Source organism: Acomys minous (genome assembly GCF_964271855.1).
Source record: "Acomys minous genome assembly, chromosome: 3".
Classification (NCBI taxonomy): domain Eukaryota; kingdom Metazoa; phylum Chordata; class Mammalia; order Rodentia; family Muridae; genus Acomys; species Acomys minous.
Genome location: NC_140485.1, coordinates 14,449,607 through 14,473,085, shown reverse-complemented (window position 1 = coordinate 14,473,085; position 23,479 = coordinate 14,449,607). Strand labels below are relative to the sequence as shown.

At 41.0% G+C, this 23,479-nt stretch overlaps 1 protein-coding gene across 2 annotated transcripts in view; it reads left to right on the top strand.

The window, feature by feature from the left end:
* The first annotated feature begins 12,603 nt into the window (after positions 1-12,603).
* The window catches only part of PLCB1 (phospholipase C beta 1), a 679,674-nt gene continuing 668,798 nt past the window's right edge, over positions 12,604-23,479 (top strand). The window contains exon 1 of one of the 2 annotated variants that reach the window (XM_084776841.1): positions 12,604-13,081. In XM_084776841.1, the coding sequence (XP_084632967.1) occupies positions 12,983-13,081 (99 nt within the window). In that variant the 5' untranslated portion in view covers positions 12,604-12,982. The remainder of the gene's footprint in view (positions 13,082-23,479) is intronic. The other variant, XM_084776840.1, reaches the window with a different exon arrangement.

Genomic DNA, 23,479 nt, shown 5'->3' with positions numbered 1-23,479 from the left:
CTGGGCTTTCATATAAGTCATTAAACAAGTAGTGATTAGTACTCATATTAAAAAATATGAGTTATATAAAATAACAATCTAATGATGCACCTCAAGGCTCTCAAAGAACAAAAAAATTAATCAATTACAGACATAGTAGGTAGTAATAAATTAGAGAAATGGTGATTGAAATAGCAATATACAAAAATCAACCAAACAAAAGTTGGTTCTTTGAAAAAATTAATAATATTGACAAATCCTTGGCCTATCTGACAAAAGAAAGAGGAAACAGAAAATAATTATCAAAATTAGAGATCAAGAGGGCATCATTACAAGACATTCTAATGAAATACATAGAGATTATTATGAAAATCTCTATGCTAACAAGCTGGACAAACCAGAAAAAAGAGAATAGTTTCTAAATGCCCACCGTGTGCCAGATATAATCCAGAAGATAGAAATAACTTAAGCAGACTCATTACAAGAAATGAACATGAATCTTCACATAAAAAGCTTTCCCTTAGCTGGCCAGTAGCACACTCCTTTTATCCCAGCACTTGGGAAGCAGGGACAAGCAAATCTCTGTGAGTTCAAGGCCAACCTGGTATACAAAGGAAGTTCAGGATGGCCAAGGTTACACAGAGAAACTGTGTCTTCAAAAACCACACAAACCAAAAAGCTTCCCCTCAAAGAAAAGCCCAAGACTAGATGTTTTCACTGCTGAATTATATCAGACTTTACAGGAAGATCTCATAGCCATTCATCTTATCTTGCACCACAAAATAGAAATAGAGAGAATAACACCAAGTTCACCATCAGAAACCAGTATTATTCTGATATCAAAACCAGGAAAGATACAACAACAACAAAAACTGAAGTACAGATCAATGTCTTAGATGAACACAAATTAAAAAGTTCTCAACAAAACCCTTGATGTTATATTGCACAGATTTAGAAAAAAGTTCAAGAACTCACATAGAATCACAAAACTCACAAATAACCCAAGTATTTCTAAGGTGTGAGTACCGTGCTGTAGGTATTATAACAGCAGGCCTCAAATTATACTACAGAACTATAGTGATTAAGAAAGCTTGTTACATGTATTTAATGTGTGTGACGAATAATCTCGAATTTGAATTCTATATCAATGTAGCAAAGCTGAATTTATTTTGCATAAATCTACCAAATTTTATACCAATGATTTAAAAATACACTTGATTGTGAGTATCAGTTAAGGCCTTAAGTTGAGGAGTAGATTCAATAATCTATATTTTGTCCTGTCATCCCTATATATTCTCACTTATAATACAAGGTTTACTTTCGGTACTTTGAAAGTCCTATTGCTGGCTGTTTAGGATAATTAAGTAACACAAGTTAGTTGTTAGTTGATCAAATCATCATCATGTCAATTACTAGTCTATTTTCATCATAAAATATACATCTTAGGTGTAACAGATAGATATGATTCTATACAAAAAGAAGGTAAAATAGTTAGATAAGGTCTTTAAAAACCTGAGACATTTAGAATATGGCATTTAAAGATATTTTTATGATTTTAAGGACCCTTTGACAATAACACAGGTTAACTCCTGACAACACCTAGCCTACCTCAGAGAAGATGATGAGCATCAAAGATGAGCACCTCCTTATGGAGATGGCTTCAAATGTGACAAACAAGCCACTAGGCAAAAATGTCCTCATTTATGCCACAGACAGAATTCTGCCTAAAAGTGGTCAAGCTTGGATGTGGGCAGAATGGATGGCCAAACTCTGCCGAGACAGGGTTAATAAGTTCTCAATAGTTCCTGCCTCACAAATATATCTGCCAGATATACTGAGCCGGAAGGCTGAAGATGATGCTCCAACCTTATAGAGAATTTTGGGTGACTGTTCAGGCAGGGAACTGTCTCTGTCATTTTCTTATTTTGGAAGCTGCTAACTTGCACTTCCTATTTATTCAGATAATTAAATTTATTCCTTATCAAGTCTCTGATGGAGTTGAAGACGATATAGTTTAGTTTTACAATTAAGCTTAGTTGTTTAGAGGTTAAGTTGTTTTTAGGTCTAGACAGATGTTTTTAGGTGATAGAAATGAGACATGATAAATATTGATTTACCTTCAGAATTGTAAACTCACCGATATAGGAAAGGTGGTTTCTCCAAGGTTGCAAAATACAAATAACCAAAACAATATGAATGTAACATTAATATAATTCTTGATTGTTTTGTGGTTCTTCTTGCTGTAGGTAGTTTATTGTATTTATGTGTAATGATATAAATGTATATGTAAAAGTTAAAATAAAGAAAAACAAACAATACAAAAAAAAAGAAAATAAAAGAAGAAAGCTTGTTATGCCAGCTGTGGTGCACACTTTTAATCCCAGCACTCAGGCAGGGAGAGGCATGGCACATGGACCACTAAGAGTTCATGGCAAGCCTGAGAAACCCTGTCTCAGAAAAAAATAAAAATAAAAATAAACTTGCTGCTGGCATTAAATAAACAGTTAGACTTATGGATTAAACTAGAGTACCTAGAAATAAAATGACAAAGCTATGCCCACTCAGATTTTGATAAAGGAGGCAAAATATATATTGGGAAATTGGAGCATATTCAACAAAGGTTCCAAGTAAAATTGCATATCTACTTGTAGAAGAATGAAATTAGATTTACTTCTTTCAAGTTCTACAAAAATAAGTTCAAAATGGACCAAAGGCCTTAATTTGAAACCAAAACGCTAAACTTCTAAAGGAAGACACAGGGAATACTTTTCATGGCACTGGCACAGACGAAACATTCTGAATAGACCTCCAGTAGAACCAGAACCAGCCCACATAGCAGCAAATGGGATTTCATGAAGATAGTTACTGCACAGCAGGGAAAATTATGAACAGAGTATTCAGAAAGTCTAAGAGATAAGAGAAAATCTTTACCAGGTACTCTTTAGGCAAAGGTCTAAAATCTGAAATTTGCCAGAATTGAAGAAATTAAATACCAAGGGAATAAAACTGCCAACCAGCAAATGGTCAGGTGAATCAAATAGAAAGTTTGTGTGAAAGGAAACACAAATGATCAATAACTGTTTTTTAAAAATTGCTCAGTATCCATAGCAATCAAGGAAATGCTAATTAAAATTACCTGGAGATACCACCTCAACTCGATCAGAATGATCATAATCAAGAAATACGACAGCAGATGTTGGAGTGATATGGAAAGTCTTATTCACGGTTGATGGGGGTACAAAATAATTCAGCAATGATGGAAATCAGTTTGCAAATTTCTTCAAAAATAAGATATAACTAATAAAATAGAACGAATATATATATCCATAAACTATTTCAGTCTTGAGCATATAACTAGAGAACTCCATAACCCACGTTAGAGATATTCACACCATGTGTTTATCCCTGCTTTATTCACTATTTCAAAGAAAGGGAATCAAGTTAGTCGTCCATTAATAGAAAATGGACATGAAAATGTAGTTCATATGCAAAATGGAATATTATTTAGCTCTAAATTAAATTAAATTAAATTACAAAATTTGCAGGGTGGACTTACAATGCACAATATTAAGAGGCCACACAACCTCAGAAAGAAAAAAAATGGCATCTTCTTCTTCATAAGCAAATCCTGTGTGTGTGTGTGTGTGTGTGTGTGTGTGTGTGTGTGTGTGTGTGTGTGTAAACAAAACACATACCATTTAGAAAGGAGAAGGAGAAAAGTTAAAGTTAGGTGCAGAGGAAGCATAGAATGCAGGTAATGGACATGTGAGTCATGAATGAAGATATAAAGCTAATTGATTGTGTGTGTGTGTGTGTGTGTGTGTGTGTGTGTGTGTGTGTGATAAATTCACAAAAATAAAATTGATAGTAACAGCTTCAGAATGGTTACTCTAACTGTATGAAGTTCATTTGACATGTGTTGACTTTGAGTCTGGCTAATGTTACGGTGCATTTTTTAAAAATAAATTTCTATCAACTAAAGTTTTGTTCTTTGATTTTTCTTTTTGAGGACAGGGTATCTCTGTGTAGTCCTGGGTGTCTTGGAATTTGTTCTGTAGACTAAGCTGGCCTTGAACTCAAAGAGACTCCCCTGCCTTTGCCTCCTAAATGCTGAGATTAAAGGCTTGCACAAACACTACCCACTCCTTCAATAAAGTTTTACTTATTTATAAAAATGAAGATTCATTGGATCACAGACATGCTTTCTCATTTGGGTGTTATATGGAATTGTTTTCAGTCTGTAATTGGTAAAGCATCAGTGACATAAACTGCCATTCAGATCACAAAGTCTGAAATGTTTGACAAAAATGTTTGCTATCCCAATCATAGAGCTGCTAATTGTACTCTGCTTATTAAATTAATATGAAAAGGAAGCAGGACTTAGCGTCATCATAATGTCCACAAAGCAATGCTAGGAATGACTCTATGAGATGATTTCAAATCTCACTTTGCTTTGCTCTGGCTCTGTGACAGCATGCCTCAAACAGCAGAGTAAAATTCATCAGAGGGGTTTTTGTTCACTGTTTTTTTTTTTTGCAAATTATCTCTCTTTTTAATGATAAAAAACTACGAATTTAAAAAAAAAGCACTTTAAAGGCCCCTTTGGTCCAAGAAATGTAAATATTTTATGTGTCTTTATATTTTTGCTTGGATTTTTTTCACTGTAATTTTGTGGAAGTCATTTTCCACATTTTTCTATTTGTAGTATAGTCACTGCCACTGCTCCCAGTCTTAGCTGTCCTTTCACGTGCTTTATGCATGTTGGCCCACGTTTTCTTGATAGCTAATATGTTGTAATATGCATAGTATGTGGTAGGGAAATGCATACACTTTGATAAATATTTGATTTATATTTACTCAAATTACATTTAGCAATAGTGAATTACATTCAGTTGTTGTGCTGAATAGTTTTATGTCAACTTGACACAAGCTAAAGTCATCTGAGAGGAGAAACCTCAATTTAGAAAAAAAAATGTGCTTTTAAGCCAGCCTGTAGGACATTTACTTAATTAGTGATTGATGGAGAAGGTCCCAGTCTATTGTTGGCAGTGTCACCACTGGGCTGGTGGTCATGGGTTCCATAAGAAAGAAAGCTGAACAATCCAGAATGAGCAGTCCAGTAAGAAGCACCCTTCCATGGCCTCTATATGAGCTTCTGCCCCCCATGTTCCTGCCCTTCCTACTTTGGATAACGAACTATTATGGGGAACTGTGAGGAAAATACACCGTTTCCTCCCCAAGTTGTTTTTAGTCATGGTGTTGTCACAGAAATACTAATCCTAACTAAGAAAATTGTTTTAAAATTTTGGTGATTTAAACTGCAAACCTAGTACCACTTTGGGGAATTGCAAATCTTTTAGCTCAAAATTATCCTTCATATGTGGATTGGCATCAGGAAACTGGATCAACCATGACAGGTTACTTATTTATTTTGGTCTTTAAATTTAGAAGAATGCTAGAAAATATTTTCAGTTGTACAATTTAGTTAGATGGAGAATGGAATTGTCTATTAATTCCATAGCATACATGATGTCAATATTAATCTAAAAAAGATGTTCGAGTGAGAAAAAGCAAGACTTTACAGTGTCTTTAAATCATGACAGATTGATATAACTGGTGGTATGCACTGTAATTATATAGCTGTTACAGTAGTATTGGGATTCACTTTAAATAAAATGCATCACTGCACTAGCTCCCTCATGACACATGCTCATACATGCTTTAAGTACAGTTCCTTTTCATAAAAACCAGTGCTTCTGTCCTGATCCTGGGGAAATCAGGGTAAAGAATTTTCAAAGTAGAATGACTCAGAAGCAGCAATTTTATCAGGACCAAAACCCTGAAAAACACATGGCAATAAAACAAAAGATGTTTTCCCTAATCTGATGACAGGAGCACTGAAAGGCAATTTGAAGCCTTCTAGTGTCTAAGGTACTTTCCTGTCACTGTAGCAAAACACCAGGACTTACAAGATAAAGCCTTAAGTGGACTTATGGTTTCAGAGGGTTAGAGTTCACTGCAGCTGAACAAAGGCATGTGGCAGGAAAACAGATAAAAGAAAGCATTTAAGTAGCCTTATGGTCTCAGGGGATTAGTGTCCACTGCAGCTGAGCAAAGGCATGTGGTAGAAAAACACACCAGAGCACACACATCTTGATCTGCAAATACGGGACAGAGAGCACACTGAAAATGGTGCAAATCTTTTAAAACCTCAAATCCCACCCCCAGTGACACACTTTTGTCAACAAGGCCACACCTCCTAATCCTTCCCAAACGGTTCCACCAACTGAGGACCAAGTATATGGGTTTATGAGCCTGTGGGGCATTCTCACTGAAACCTCCACATGCGGAGACACCACCAGCATCAGAGGCAACTGGTGTTTGTTGCTTGTAACTTTGTCATTGAGGATCCATTGTGGTATGACAAGAAAAATAAAACAACAAACGAAACAAAACAAAAAACCCAAACCCAAACCAAACATAACCAAACCATTCAAATTTGAGGGATTTAAATATGACAGAATTTCCCCCCCTCATTTCAACCCAAGTGATCCAGGATCCTATAAGCGGTTAGGAGACCCACCAACTGTCTAATTCCTGGCATTAATTCTCAAGGTTGTCTCATGAGCAGAGCATCCTCCATCAAGCCTGAATTCTGGGCAGCAGGAAGAAGTGGGAAGGTGAGTGAGGCAAACTAAGTCTCTTACTACTTCTAGGCAGCATGAGAACTGGCCCTGGAGAGCAGCTAGAGATTTCCAGCAGTGCCTCTTTGAGCAGTCACTCTGCTGACTACTTGTAGGTTTAAGTAAAACAATTAATTTTTTTTTTTTTTACAATCAAGGATGCTTGCAAAGTTTGCTTTTAGTTCCTAAGGTGGGATAACTCTAGCTGAGTGAGGCAATGCCAGAAAGAAAGATCCTGATCCTGAGCATGGTCATACTGATGTTTGTGTGTGTGTGTGTGTGTGTGTGTGTGTGTGTGTGTGTGTGTGTGTGTGTGTTTAATTTTGGAAAAAATACTAGTGAAAGCATACAAAGAATGCTTCCTTTATCTTTTAGCTGCTACCACACCAGTAATTGCAATTGAAATCTGTGTAGATGATGGGAAAGAGTATACAGGAATATAGAATTTAGTTTAAGCTTAACTTACAAGAGAATTCACTACAAACAGACCATAAGGAAAACCACTTAAAAAAAAACTGAATCCACTCATAGCATCCAGAAGCATGAAAATAGAAAGAAATCTTTAGCTTCCGTCACTTATGACGTAGGTATCACTGGAGAACCCACATGGCGGTGCTATTTGAAGCAAGGAGGAGGGGGTGAAATGTTTATTTTTATGAACAGGGACGATGCATATCTGGAGGAGAAACTGACTCCTGAAGATTGTGCTCTGGGCCTCACTTCACTCCATCTGTGGGTCAGAGATAGCAGGGTGAGAAGCGGGGTCCGGACACTTCCTGCTAGTGTGTGGCGTTCTTTCTGCAGCTTTCCTTCCCTAACACCGATGCAGTCAGTGACATCCAGATTCTGCTGAGTGTCTCTCCTTAAGCATTTTTTGGATCTGGTCTTTGAAATTCAAATTTGGAATTGTGCTTAAGGCAAACAGCCAATTTCAATGAAAGCCTTTGCTTTAAGTGAAGGGTAAAGCAAAGCTTAAATGAACTTATGGTCATTTTTCAAGAAGAAAAAAAAAGCCTTTTTTTTTTTGGTAACATCAATAACAGTATTAGTTTTTCTTTTGTGCAATAGAATTTGGGGGAATGTGTTTTTGCTTTAAAGAAAGGGTTCAAATAAATGCCTGCATGAAAGGTAAAATATGGATCCCTTCCATGTGCTGGTGATAATTTCATGTTGTCTTCTTTGGGGCTCTGCCCATCTCCATATTTCAATGGATAACAGTCCTCTCTGAGTCAGAACTTGGCAAGCAATACCATTAGGGTGTATTTTCTTATTTACCATCTAAGATATATAAGCCTTATCTCTGCTATTAGTGTGGAGTACAATTATAGCCATGAGGCCAATGACATTAATTTTTGGCTCAAACACAAAATATATTTCTTATTCACATTACTGAACTGGACAGATGAGTAAGTCATCAGAGCAACCTTCCACAGAGCTGTTAAGTGACTCTCTGCAGTAGCTCCATCTTCTTCAGTAGATGGTCCTGAGGTTGCTGTGTGGATCATATCCATCCCTGTCAGGCACATAGGGAAAGAGTGGGAGAGAGAGGTTTTTACTATGACCCAGATATGGTTATTACAAAGCAGGACCTCTGTGGTTTCTTTATATTTCTCCATTATTAAAAAAAAAAAAGGTCAGAGGAACCCTGATGCTTGGTTGCAATTAGACCTCATTTATTCATGAGAGAAGAGATCTTTTAAATTCTAGAAGGTTAGATATGAAAAGAGATCTGACTGCAGTTTATAGAATCAATGCGAAAATGGAGCTGACTGAATCACAGAGTTAGGGTACTATTTTGAAGACTTGATTATTTTAGGTTCGTAGAGGCAGTTTACTATAATTTTAGAATAACTCTAAGTCTGTTAGCTGTTATTGATTAATGCTATATTGCATGGACTAAATACACATGATTGAATTTGATCTTTATTATTGCTTTTTAAGTTAATTTATGATGATGGTGGCCTGGGTTTGGACTTTGGTTCTCTCCTTTACTTGGTAGAAAATTTGGGGTAACCCTTTCCTTTCTTTCTGTCTCATTTTCCTTAAGTATAAAATAAAAAGACTAATAGAAACACAGTTTAGAGAGTTAGTGTGAGGACCAAATCATTGAGGGTATTAAACTCTTTAGAGAAGTACCAGGAACATGCTTAGCCCTCACCATCAATATTACTTACATACTAGCATATTTCACTTCAGAAGTGATCATTTGTATCCACACAGCTAGTAATTGGTATAACTGGCTATTAGGAGGCATCATACAAGTCAAACGCCTGTCCATTCCAGTGTAGCCAGGCTCACCGCCATAAAAACTGATAAGAGAAGGCTGTGTGCCATAATACAGTTTCTAGAGAATTTGGAATATTTGTGTGTGCCTTTTAAGAGCAGAAAAAACCATTACCCAGATCTGTGTAGTAAGTCAGGATTCTAACATCATACTTTCTGGGGGTCAATATCAGTTCATAGCTCTGTGCAGCATTTCGGGAGAAGTTGAGGGAGGAACACAGCAGTAAATCAGATCACATCCACAGTTGACAGTAGAGAATCTGTCTGTCCTTGCTTGCTTGCTTGCTGTGCGCTACCTTTCTTCACTCTTACATAGGAAATGGTACTGCCTACAGTGGGCTGGTTTCTCCTACATCCCTTACAGACATGCCTACCGGCCAACTAGATGTAAATTGTTGCTTGGTGGAGACTGTCTGCCCAAGCGATTCTAGGTTACATTGACTGTTAAAAGTAACCATCACGAGGGGTTAATTATTTTATATGGCAGATGAGCTAATAGTAACAGTAAAGGTTAACTGGTGAAGATGGGTATTATGACAGGTATCAGAAAGACTAGAGATGGTTTAGAGGCTTAAGGAGTCCAGGAGGAACAATATTTTTCCTTTTTTTTTTTTTTTTTGCTGCATGTTTCTATTCCGTGTAGAGAAAGTGGGGGTGCAGGCAAGGAGAAGAGAGAGAGGGAGAAGAAGGGATGTAAATATGAAAGCTTTCTTCCTTATTGGTTAGATTTGACTCCTTATGTCCCCTCTCAACCAGTTACAGACAGAGGTCAGTGGAGGAAGATGGAATGACGATAATTAGTTTCATGATTCATTCACTAAGCATGGTTGCCAGCTAAACAATTTAGGGTTTGCTCTTAAGATAAAAGGGGTGGAGGTGTGGATGGATGGATGGGAAGGACTCCATTATGGAGGAGCTGGGAAGTGTTCAGCTAGCGCCTTGGCCTAAGGTACCTCTAGAATCCCTTTTCGGGAGCAGCCCCATTCTATCTTGACTTCCTAACATATTCCAATTAAAGCTTTCTGCTCCATAATTATTCCCGTGGATGATGAAATAATTGAGGGAGAAACAAGAAAAGGGAAAACCAGAAAAGAACAGAACAGCTGGGTAGGGCATAGAGTAAGGGTAATTGAGAAGGTCTGGAGGCCTGGAAGCAGAGAATTATCACAGCCGTTGACAATAAATCTCAGTGTGAACATGAGAGCATTGCCTTCTGTGAGGTAACTGTGACTCAAGGCCACTACTTTGAAAGGACAATGGACATCAGATTTCTGTTTGTATTTTGGCAGTGCAGGACCAGAATTAAACAGGACGGTCTTTTAGTGTGTGTGTGTGTGTGTGTGTGTGTGTGTGTGTGTGTGTGTGTGTGTGTGTGTGTCTGTGTGTGTCTGTGTGGCAAGTTGCTCCAAGAACAAGACAAGACCTCCGAAGATAAGGAGTTCGAGGTCCTAATTATGATAGCTCGAAGGATATAATGGGTTATTCATCTTGTTAATCAATAATGAATCCGTCATCGGTCTGTCTTTATGTCTCTCTCTGTCTATGTATATTTAAGTGGCTCTTGGGATTCATACCAGAATGCTACACATATCACACATGCTATCTAGCACTGGGATGCACCCTTAACCTTTCATATATATTTGGTAGTATTTTGAATGAGTTTTAAAACTTTTGGCCCATAGAAACCTGGGAACTAAGCACACAGAGGGAAAAAAAAAAAGACTGAAAGTAATGTATCTCTTTTTTCTTCTTACATTCTCTCTCTCTCTCTCTCTCTCTCTCTCTCTCTCTCTCTCTCTCTGTCTCTCACTCGTGTGTGTGTGTGTGTGTGTGTGTGTGTGTGTGTGTGTGTGTATGTGTGTGTGTAGCTGGACTTTGCTACTTTGAGGATTCTTCTTTTTCCCAGCTCTGTTGTACCCCCTATCACTAGGGAAGGAAAGAAGAATGGGGGGGGGGAGGGAGAGAGAGAGAGAGAGAGAGAGAGAGAGAGAGAGAGAGAGAGAGAGAGAGAGAGAGAATCCTTGAATCTAATTTCTTTCTTCTTTGAGGACTAACAACTTCCTTGAATGACCACCAACCACCAATATTTCTCAAAAGTTCCCAGAATTCCAAAAATGTCACGCAATTGCAGAAATCATCTGCAGTTGGCAAAAACACACCTCTGCTTGAGCATGAAGCAAATCATATTTGGCTGCTTCGGACAGGTCAAAGCAGCCCATATCCTCACATGTAGGATTAAAACTAAAACACATTGTTATAATGGTTCTTTTTTTTTTTTAAAGAAATAAAAAAATTCCAAAATTCTCACTACATGTGTGTGCACGCGCATACCACGGTGTAGATGTGTAGGTTAGACGGCAAATTTGGGGATTCATTTCTGTCCTTACCACCACATCCTGTTGGGAACGGAACTCAGGCCGTTAGGCTTGCTGGCAAGTGCCTTAACTGGCTAAAGCATGTCACCAGAGGCTCTTCTTTTCTAAAAACAGTCTTTACCGTAATCTTTATGTGTCTAGTCAAATGTAAACACACAGATACAGAATGTTTCCATCATTCTCACAACTCCCCCTTTTGCCTTTTACGCCAATTTTTGCTCACCTCTGGCCACGGGTACCTACTTCCATGATCCCGCAGAATACCTTGTCTAGACTACAGATCCCTCAGACGGCATCTTGATGTACACTCTGGCTAGTTTCACTAAGCTTAAACTTTGTTCAATCATGGATATGTTCTCGAGTGTCTGTCCCTGCTGACGGTGGAGTAGTATTCTAGTTTGGGGAATGTATACATACTAAAGTTGGTTTCTCTAGTCGTCCGTTGTTTTACACTTATGGTTTCAGTTGCCTATAATAACATTGCTAGACGAGTCTGCGTAAGCATGGTTTTCCTTTCTCTTGAGCAAGAACACAGGGGTAGAATTTCTGGATTGCGTGATAAGCAAACGTTTAACTTTTAAAGAAATTAGTTTCTAAAGTGGATTTACCACTTTATACCCCACTCTCCACCCCTATGATGGATGAAGATTCCAATTGCTCCATAATCTCTCAAACACTTGACATTATCAAACTTAGGAGTAAAGACAAACATCCTTATATCTTTTTTCCCCCACTATATGACCTCCACCCTGCCCCATGCCCCACACCTTTCATCTTCTTTGGTAAATAAAAACTTTGCTTCCTCCAGCTAAACTTTTTTTTCCTTCTTCCCAAAACACCATGTATGGGCCATCCAGACTAGCAGGCTGTCAACTTTCTGGCTGGGCTAGGTTTCTCTGGAGTTCTTGATCTAAACCTCTGAAGTGCTTCCCTATATAAATAATAGCCATGGCTGGAGAGCACCCGAGAGAAGTAAAGCCTAGGGCTTTCTCCCCAATTCTCTGCAATGTCCTTTTCATACAGGTTAGGATCTGATTAGGCAACAGCCAAGCTCCCCGAAAAGCCCCCCAAATGCCGGAGCTGGTACGAGGTACCGGGCATGCTCAGAGGGTACGCTACGCAGGCGTCGGCTGCAGTAGGGCCCGGGAGCCGGGAGGTGCCGCTGCGTCCTCGCTTCCTGCCGTTGACCCAGCGCGCAAAGTTGGGCAGGGAGCTGGGGGAGGAGGACCAGGAGCGAGGGTGGCGGAGCAGGGGCGGGAGGAGCGGAGGGAGGAGGGGACCGGAGCGTGTCACTCGCGCGTTGCTCCCTCTGTGCACAGAGGATGTGCTGAATGGTGCACTTCGAGGCGGCGGCTGAGCAGGATCTGGCGGCAGGCGGCTCGCACAGCCCGGCTTTGCTGCTCCCCGTCTCCTGAGGCTCTATAGCCACCGCGGGCTCCCGACCCTGAGTCCCGCTCAGGGGCATGGCAGGCTGCTGCGCCCTCGCGTGTCCCGCTTACTGAGCGGCGCGGGCCAGAGGTGCGGAGGCCAAGAGGCCGGGGGGCCGGCGAACAGCGGAGCCCAAAGCCTGCTGAACCGAGAGCCGAGCCCGCCCGCGCCCGGAGCTCCGCGCCCCGTCTCCGCTGCGCTCGCCCGGGCCGCCCGGAGCCCCGATGAGCCCAGATGGCTGGGGCTCAGCCCGGAGTGCACGCCTTGCAACTCAAGCCCGTGTGCGTGTCTGACAGCCTCAAAAAAGGCACCAAATTCGTCAAGTGGGATGATGTAAGTGAGGGGCGGCCCGGTGGGGTGCGGGCCGGGCACTCGAGGGCGGGCTGAGTGGGGGTGGGGCGAGGGGCGCGTTATGCAATGGGGCGCTGGAGCGGGCGCGGGCAGCCTGGGGCGCACAGGTTGCCAGCTGCCTGGGTGGGTGGCTGAAGGTGCCAGCTTTGCGCGCTTTCTCCTCTTCCTAGGGGGGTTAGAGTTGACATCTTTGCTGGATCTGGCGAGTACCTCCTGAGGGATTTAAGTCTTTGGGGCGAGTGGAGGCAGAAGGACAGGTTTTACCCAGTGACAGGTCCTGAGAGTTTGGAAAGAGCATGAAGTTAGGATCAGCTGGATAGCGCTGGAAAGAACTAGACGCACCCCTGTCGCCTGACTGAGGCGTCCCGTTACCTCCTTTGCCCTCTTTTAAGAAGGAGTACCTACCACCCAGGTCCAAACCTTGCCAGTTCCCGCTAACCCTTGAGCATTTTTTATGCTGGCCACGCGGCAGAGGATGCAGCGGTACAGCCTACAGGTGGTCGTTGATGCCAAACTTTAGCGCCTGGCTGCAGAGTGAGGGGGCTTGGGAAGGGCTGGAGAGGGCTCATTAGAGGCAGATTAGTGAGCAAGTGAGGGATAGTTAGGGCTGAGGAACGCAGAATGGGCCTGCGGAGAGGACCAGGTTTTGAGAAATTAGCTTGCTTAAGTCTTAACTTGGAAATACACCCACAACTTCATCCTCTGAATTACTTACACCCTTTGCTGTATAGGACAGATCCTGTCCAGCCTTGAGATTCCAGTGTTTCACCTACGGTCCAGAAACCAGGACTTCGATGATCTATCTCTCTCTGTCCTCCACCCTAGTAACCTTCAGAACACTGAAAGAATTCTTACTGAAACCGCAAATGGGATGCACATTATACTATCAATTTACCATCCTGGGTGTCATCCAGTGGTTTTTGATAAGAACAACCTGAGCTATTGGATCTAAAGTAATTCAAGTCCTAATGATTAGCACATCTCTTACCAGGAGCAACAATAGGGGAATGAAATAGTCTTCTCCCAGAGATGATTTCCACCTCGTAAATTACAGCCTGTTATCCTCCCGGGTATTTTACTTTAATCTTCTTAAGCCAATTTTCAGTGTCTGAAAACAATTTAAATATTCCAGGTAGTGAATCCAATTACTTAGCTGAGTGCCTCCGTGTCTATGTCTTGTCCAGTTGGAAGCACAAAGGGAAGTTGCAGTACGAGCCACCGCCTCCTTGAGGTCTCATGCCAGTTACGAAGTGATGTGGGCAAGGGTGTATAAACACTTTACATGGGCTTCGCACTCCTTTCAGTCCCAGACTAATCGGGCCAGACACTGTTATAAATGGAATAGAATATAAACAATAAATCCAGGCACAGATGAATCGTTTTGTGTGAAGAAAACAAAAGGAAAGTGCAGCTCAACAAATAAAATGCTCTTACTCATCCTTAGGCAAAGAGCTAATAAAAGGGTGGATCTGAGGAAAAGAAGGAAGGGTGAAGCAGGGGGAAGGCGAGAGGGGAGCAGAGCAGAGTTCTAGAGTGAAAGGGGGAGATAGTTTTGGCCATAAGCTCTGGAATTATTTACACTGGTGATTTATAAACTATATTTTCACTATTTCCCCGTAAATTCTGGTTTTTGAGAAAATAACACTTTGAGAATGGAGGTTATAGATACCCAGGTGGGTGCTTTGTGTTACATGTATTTATGTAACAAACGTTCCATGCTCAGTTATCAGTGTCTGTCTTGAACTACATTTTGGGGTGATGGAGAAAGTAGGTAAAATCCCTCTTGTCATAGACTGTTATGCTAAGACCAAAATCATCAAAGCACAGATGAGGGAGACCAAATGATGCTCTGGGAATAATGGAGCAGCCCACAGTCAACCCTAGGAGAAGAGTGAGGTGGGCAGAGTCCTCCCATCACTGTGGCAGTGAGTCGCTGGGGAGGCTTGTGGGAAGGAAGCCGACACTCAGGAGAGCGCCTAGAGGTCTTCTTAGAGAAAACAGACAGCACCCAGAGGACTAGTTAACTGGACTTTGGAGAAGTGCGCTGTAGCCATTGGCTCTCTTGATCTCTGTGATCTGTGCACTAGGAGGCACCCAGACATTCTCAGTATCAGTGTTGAAGTCTCCAAGCACCGGCCTCTCCAGGATTCCTCGTTTGTGTGTCTTCTTTTAGAACCAAGCCAGTTTAATCTGTCTGTGAGGCTGTGCCTTCAAGACAAAGAAAACCCAATCTTGAATCAAAAGTCCGGGCTCTCTCACTCAGCAGTGTGGCTTTAGACAAACATGTTGGACCTTTGTTGTCTCTCGTATAAAACTGACATCACTGTGTAGCCTGTACATTTACTGTGGTGCTGTGGGAATCCTCTGTGATGAAGCAATATTCCCCCACTTCTCCCGTCAGAAGCACCAGGAAGGGCATTTAGTCCTGGGGTTGCTGTGTCTACCCTGTTTCTGATTCAGCTCTGGGGTAGGGCTTGGGAGTGTTTCTCACAAGTCCTTAGGTAGTGCGGCAGCAGCTGCTGGTCTGGGAAACAACACTGTCTATGACCAGGGGGAAGGCTTTGTGAATGAACTGTTACTGTAGCTTCTTAGCCTACATACATGTCCACTGGCTTGTGAATTTAATTTTGTCTCTAGGCTTACATTTTGAGAAATTTGTCATCTAGGAATTGGAAACACCCTAGTGGCAGCCTTGTTAGATCCTCTGGGGGTTATTTACTGAAGTGTCAATATTCAGATGGGAATGAATAATTCTTGATAGGTAAGGACTAAATCATTTTTCTATCTCCTTCTGTCCTTCTTTCCTTCCTCCAACATTCCCCAGGTTTGAGAGGATCTCTGGTTTGATTTTCTGTAACAGAACTATGGAAGTTTCTCTCTTAAGTTTCGGAGGAATTGCTCTCTGTTTCTATGTATCCCAAGGGAACATTCCATCTTCTTGTCTAGAAGAAAAATAAATGCTACAAGCACTTGGAAGCCCTCTGTACACCTCCTTTGCCGTGAAAACAGTAGAATCCTGCTTTGTGGTCTCTAAAGAGGGAGTGTGGGGAAATCCCAGATAGTTTACTACTATCCTAGTAGACAGCACAGTGTATATTGAGAATTTGAAAATGCTATGTCGGGGTTATTTAGGATTGTAAAATGCTACGCAACATAATAACTGCTAGTTCTGTTTGGCCGACCACCATATGGCATGGGAGATGTCACCGAGACAGTGCTATGCTGTGCACAACTTGTTGGTCCTTTGGCAAAGTCCCCTTCAGGTTGTGGATGTTCTAAGGAGGATTGGCAGTAATAAAGGCACTTAAGAGTTGAGGACAAGTATCAAGTGGCAGAGGGCAGGAGCTGGGGTCTGTAGACACTCTGCTGCACCAAGCCAAACACTTGTACTATCCTGTCATGGAAGATCTGGGAGCCCCTTAGAAGTTGAGGAGAAGGTTTACAATCTTGAAATATTTTAAAACTAGCAATTGTGGATAGGATCCTGTCATCCTGAACTTGATGTAAGGAGGAAAATCTGACCTATTGTAGCTATCTGTTTACTAATAACAATAACAAAGCAAATTACAGCCCTTTGCTTTGTATTTGCATATGACCAGATTAATGGTGGGACAAGGTCAGTCCTTTGTACTGTGAGTATTACAGGAGAGCTGTGTTGAGGTAGACAGTGGTAATTTACTACAACTTAGTTAGCGAGCCTTTTCTCCTCTGAGTTTTGACTTCTGTCTGGATTGGTATTTGTGGGACAAAACTTTTCCTGGGAAGATGCTTCTCACCTCATATAGGAAGCCCATGACAGACCCTAATATAGATAACCCCAAAGTCCAACTTAGTGAGCAATAAATTTCACTGGGGTTACTTATAGGAATGTGCATGATGGGTTATTTGCAGAATCAGAAATGACTCAAAGATGTCATCAAAGCCCATCCAAGCATGGGCGACAACTCACAAAAGCTGGGGACCTGAAGCACACCGCGTGGCCTACAGATAATTTAACAGGTTGTAGAGTGTCTCCCCCAAGGCACCCAGTTGGGCTAAATCTCTTCTAGGCAGTTAGGTTGGTTTTTTCTTCTTACAGGCAGCTTGTCTTGTCTGAGAGTTTTCTTTGTGGCTTGGTTTGCCCTAGAGTGACACTCAGGAGTCTTTATTGTCTACTCTAGGGAGTAAAATGGCCCAGTGAATTTGGTCAGTTTCAGGGACTTCCTGAAGCCATTTTGAGTTGTTTAACTTCTGGCTTAAGATGCTTCCCTGCAGGATGGAATGTTTCAACCTCAGAGGAAGCTGGTATTCAACAATTGGACAGGAAGGAGAGAAGGAATGACTTAGAATGGTTCAACAGCCCTCTGCTAGCCTCTGACCTACAGGTGTCTCAAACCTAGGACCTCTTTTATCTTCCAACCTCTGGGAGTCTGTCTGACTGACTTTTTCTTTCTTTCTTTCTTTCTTTCTCTCTTTCTTTCTTTCTTTCTTTCCTTCCTTCTTGCCTCCTTCCATCCATCCTTCTTCCCTTTCCCCTCCTCCTTTCCTCTTCCTCCTCCTTTTACAGGATTTCTTCATATAACAGCTCTGACTGTTCTAGAACTTACTTTGTAGGCTGAACTGGCCTCAGATTTACAGAGATTAGCCTGCCTCTGCCTCCAGAGTGCTGGGATTAAAGATGTCTACCACCAGCCTAACATCAGCTCTTTTTATTTTTTCACTCTTGGTTCCCAAATTTATATCACACTGTGGACAAATTGCTTAAAGTATCTCAACCCCACATTTCTGAATTTTACCATGCCTGCTGTATTTCTTACATCACAGAAAGCTACTGTAGTTCATATGTATTTCCCTGTATTGTATCTGGCACACAGGAACTCCCAATAAAAGGGAAGTTTAAAAACCAAACTATAGAAATAGAAATGGAGAAAGAGATTTTAGGATGGTAGTCAGTACAAGCGAGATACCATTCTTCTTCTAAAGATTTCTGTAATTTCCATAAATTTCTTACATTCTATTTAATATGTGTTTCAATTTTATATTTGGAAATTTAAAGAGAAAAATATCTATTTTCACCATTTTTAAAACTTTCAGTTGTTCCAGAGGAAGTGGGTCTACATAATTCAAAGCAGGATCTACTCTCTACAAGCAAACCATTCTACACACCATCCAGAAGTTTGGTTTCTACATGCAGTACAGACACATCACAAGTGTGTACACATGGACACCCACAGATACATGTATAATTTCATATGATACACCCTACTTTTGTAAGTGCCAAGAGTCTAGACTGAGTTGGTGGGACCATCTGAGGAAATGTAGGGGTCTAGATTTATGTTACTACCCCCTCCCTGATTTGAAACAAGTTATATCCTCCTTTACACCATGCCCACCCAATGAAAAAGACCAAAACAAGTTAACAACAACAAAAAACAAAAAACAAACAAACAAACAAACAAAAAAAACAAAAGCAACAAAACAAAACAAAAACCAGTCCACAGCTAGAATTAGCCAGAATTCCAGAATCGGTTTTGGTTTCTATAATGATGGCAGGTAATATGACAAGACTAATGAAAGGGGCAGGGTGGAGGGTGCCATGAAGCTGAGAGGCAGCAGATTCATGTTGGAAAGATTATGGGGATGGGAGAAGCAGATGAATTGACAGCAGGTGGATCTAGGTTGGCACAGCACCAGAGGTGGATTTTTTTTAATTTCTCAAAAATTTTTTATAAATACATTTATATTATCACAAAACAATCAAGAATTATATTGAGGTTATATGCATAGTGTTTTGGCTATTTGTATTTGGCAACCGTGAAGAAACCATCTTTCCTATCTTGGTGAGTCTAAAATTCTGAATGTAAATCAATATCATATCTCATCTCTATCAACTTAAAACATCTATCTAGACCTAAAAACGTCTTAACCCCTAAACAACTAAGCTTAATTATAGAACTAAACTATTTGGTCTTCAACCTCATCAGAGATTTTAGAAGGAATATAATTAATTACCTGAGTAAACAGGAAGTTCAGGTTAGCAGCTTCCAAAGTGAAAAAACAAAACAAAACAAAAACAAAACAATGACAGAGACAGTTTGCTGCCTGAACTGTCACCCAGAACCCTCTATAACATTAGAGCATCATCTTCAGCCTTCTGGTCCAGTATATCCGACAGACATATTTGTGAGGCAGGAACTATTGAGGACTTGCTTATCCTGTCTTGTCAGACCAGAAGCATCAAGTGTTCTCAACAGAGCCACTTAAACAATCCCACAGGGTCTGGGGGATGTATCATCAGTTAAGATGCATAGCTATTCTTGCAGAGGACCTGGGTTCAGGTTCTAGCATCCATATGGTTGTTAACAACTGCTTGTTACTCAGTTTCAGGGCCTCTGATACCCTCTTCTGACCTCCACAGGCTTCGGAATGTATATGATGCACGTACATCCACTCAGGCATGTACACAAACATGTAAAAGAAATAAATAATTTAAAATAGAGGATTGTTTTAAATATTCTGGTTTTTGTTTGTTTGTTTGTTTGTTTGTTTTTCCATACGAAGTTTAGAATTGCGTGCATAGATAAAGATAGAGCAGAGATTGAGGGCATGTCCAAGCAGTGCTTGGCCCAACCTGAGATCCACCCGATGAGAGAGAGCCAACTCCTGACACTATTAACAATGTTCTGCTGTGCTCACAGACAGGAGCTTAGCATAGCTGTCTTCTCAGAGGTTCCACCCAGCAGCAGCAGCAGATTGAAACAGATGCTGAGACTCAGAGCCAAACATGGGGTGAAACATGGGGAGTCTTGTGGAAAAGGCGAGGGGATGGATGGAAGGACCTGGAGGTGACAGGAACTCCATAAGAAGACCAACAGGGCCAACTAACTAAGGCCCAGAGGGGACTGCAGAGACTGAAGCACCAACCGAGGACCATGAATAGACTGGACCTAGGCCCCCTATGCAGATGTAGCTGATGGGCAGCTCAGGCTCATGTGGGTCCCCTAGTAAGGGGAGTGAGAGCTGTCTCCTATATGGACCCTGTTGCCTACTTTTTGGTCACTCTTCCCTAGTGGGGATGCCATGATAGGAACAGGAGAAGAGAACATGTACAGTCCTGTTAGGACTTGATGAGCAGGGGTAAGTGGGTGGGTGGGGGGCCTCCCCTTTTCTGAGGAATAGGAAAGGGGAGAGGGGGAAGAGGGAGGGGGTGTGGGACCAGGAGGAGAAGAGGGATTGGGATGTAGAGTAAACAAACAAACAAACAAACAAACAAATGCTTTTGTGCCAAAAAAAAAAAAAAAAGAAAAGAAAAGAAAAAAGAAAAGAAAAATGTAAAGCATCTGCATGTCATTTTATTTATTTATTTTTGGTCTGTCAAAGAACTCTGATTTTCTGCTGGCAACCAATAAGGACTATAATCTAAATAAATACAAGAATATGGTTTTCTCTATGTGAGAAAATAATGGTGAGCTAAGGTTTTCATCACAGTGTAACAGTCATGTCAGAAAAAAAAATAAATAAATACAAGTCATGTGTCCTGAAGCATCAGTTTCCACAGAGTAGTCAGTCACTTGTCACCAACACATTCTCTAGGGACCTCATTACTGGCCAGCCTGAAAAGATCCAAAGTCCGTTCTTAGCACCATCCCTACCCTCTGGGTAGCTTTTGATGACGGGCAACTCTATGGATGGTTATGCCTGCTTTTAATCTACAACAGCTATTTTTATTTTGAGTGGAAACTAAACCAAAACCTCTTCAGCCTACAGCAATTTTATTATTGCTGAGATTGGCCCTCTCCTCAGCAGTAACAACCAAAGTCATGGATCCTTAGTGTAGGTGACCTCTGGGTCGGTCCTTATCTGTCCTGAGGCTCAGCATGGAAAAGTGTAACAGGTGTGGAGAGTGGCCCCACAGGAAGAAACACAGCTCCGGGACTTTAACCAGAGAGAGTAATGCACAGAGGCAGCCACAGCGGCAGCGCAGCAGGTTCATGAGCACCGCTGTCAGAGTTCACTGGTGCCTCCTTCGTTTTTTTTCCTCACCCATTTCATATCTATAATTGTGCTGAAGGTTGAGTCCAGGGTCTCTGTATATACTAACCAGACACTGCATCAGTTGGCTGTTGTCCAGCCTTCATTTTGACTTTAATTTAGTATTCTATTTTTTATTATAACATGTAAAAGTTAGGGAAGAATGCACATAATACAAATTTACCATTTCACAGGGAAACGTTTGGTGACACTCTGTGCACCAAAGGAATTACATTAACATCAGTCCATCCCGCCTTCATAACACCTGATGCAGACATTATCTGCCCCCAGGGTGCTAGATTAATATGTGCTGTCAATTAGGATATCTTGAATATTTCCCTTGAATTTAGCCTTTCAAGAAACAGCTTCAAATTTTACTTACCTGTTTCGATACTTAAATGGAACAGGGGCAGTTTGCTTTTTTACGGCTACCCTGGTAGCCTGTAGTTAAGCATTTCTTTTTCAGAAGTGCCCCATGTAAGTGTGGGTGGGAAATTTCAGTGGAAATGGAATGGGATCAGTTGTTGGTTGTTGACCGATGCCATGGGTCTCCACTTAAATACAACTCCTTGGTAGCTGATAACATTGGTTTTCCTGTTCCCCAAGCTAACATTAGCTTCCTGCAACCTTTCAGGTCATATCACAAATTCCATATGCAGTGCAGATTTATGACATTGGAGTCCCTGATCAGAACCGGATGGCCTATGTCTCTGAAGCAAAGGTCCTAGAGACACATGGCTTAACATAGGACCCTAAGGAAACATTCAACTCTTGTGAAAACAGAGCTGACGTAGGAAATGAAGCATGGTGGCTCACCAAGAATTTTTCAGGGCCCCCTGATCCCTTAGAAGGTCTAATATTTCATTTTTTTCTTTTTTATGTGTTATTTAAAAGTTTTATAATTTCTATTCTTGAAAAATGTTTTGGTATATGTATTAATGGATGTTGAACAAATGCATACATTTACCAAGAAACTAAATGCTTATACATTGGGAAGTAGACTTATATAAAATGAGAACAATAGGTATTGGTATTAAAGGAGAATTCAAAAACATCCTACATCCTACATCTGTTTTCTATTCCCAGGGATTTTTTTTACTTCACAGTGTTTTGTTTCATTTTATTGCATGGAAGTTTTATGAGCACATCCACGGGAAAAGGGATTAGAGAGCAAAGGAAACATTGTCACCTGGACTGGACATGGGGCATATCCATGGACAGCACTGGTGCCTGAGAGATTCAAAGAGACAACTACGCTATTTCAAAATTTTAGACCTGCCTACAAAATGAGTGTCAGAAAGTTAATTTTAATTCTTGTAATTGGAAGGACTATATGAGCTTAAACAAGAGCAATTAGTCCACAGAGCCTGTCAGCATGTAGTCCCAGCTGACTGAACAAAAGTCACCGAAGTAAACAATGTGTTTGGGATATTGAATGTGTTGAGTTTTCTATCCATCTCCATACACTCTTAGTAGGACTTCCTGTCACAAAATGCCTGGGCATCTAAACTATATGTCACAGAATGCCTTGGGCTAAGATTCTGGCTGCATATTAAATTAACAGATATGTGTGAAACTTGGCGAGCAAAGGTGTGAAAGAGGCCAACTTCCTACACTGTTGTGTCGTTTCTGCGCTTCTGTGAGATGCTGAAAAGATGACACATTGAGTGAGAGCTTGTGATAATGCTTAGAAACCATTCTTATTTTCAGCTCACCTTTTCCTGTTGCCTTTGAATTGCTGTGGTGGGGTCTCTGTTGTTTTTCTTGAGTTTGAAAGGTGCTGGAGCCATTCATGGAGACTGATCTGCAACTTGCTTCTTTGGCCTTTGCACTGGTTCTGTCAAGTGTTTACTGACCTGCACTGTGTTCCAAATCCCAGCAAGGTTTCTGTCCCACTAAACCCTGCCTGACAACGTCCTGCTGCCTTTGGCTGAAGCCCAGGCTTGCGTTGAACTCACTAGGTAGCTGCTAGTAGACTTGAGCTCATGGTCCCCCTGCTTTCTCCTTTCAAGTGCTGGGCTCACAGGCACCTGATACCCAGGCTAACTTGTATTTTTGACTGTCACCATAGGTTCTTGCTTCTTAGAAGAGATGCTCATTCATATAACCAGTGAAAACCACCCTTAAAGGAATTCCTAGATGTGGGAAATAAAAGACTGATTTATATGAAAACATTCTGACGTGAGAATGATTCACAGACAGGAAGTTATATTACCTGTATTGCCAAAATGAGGAAATAACAAATCTAGGCCTATTGATTTAAATTTCTATTTAAAATCAAATTTCCAGTTGCATCAGTTACTCTGCACAAATGCAGTAAAGTCCTTGGCTAACTAAATTCCCTTCCCACTCCTAGTTCAATGTGTACCT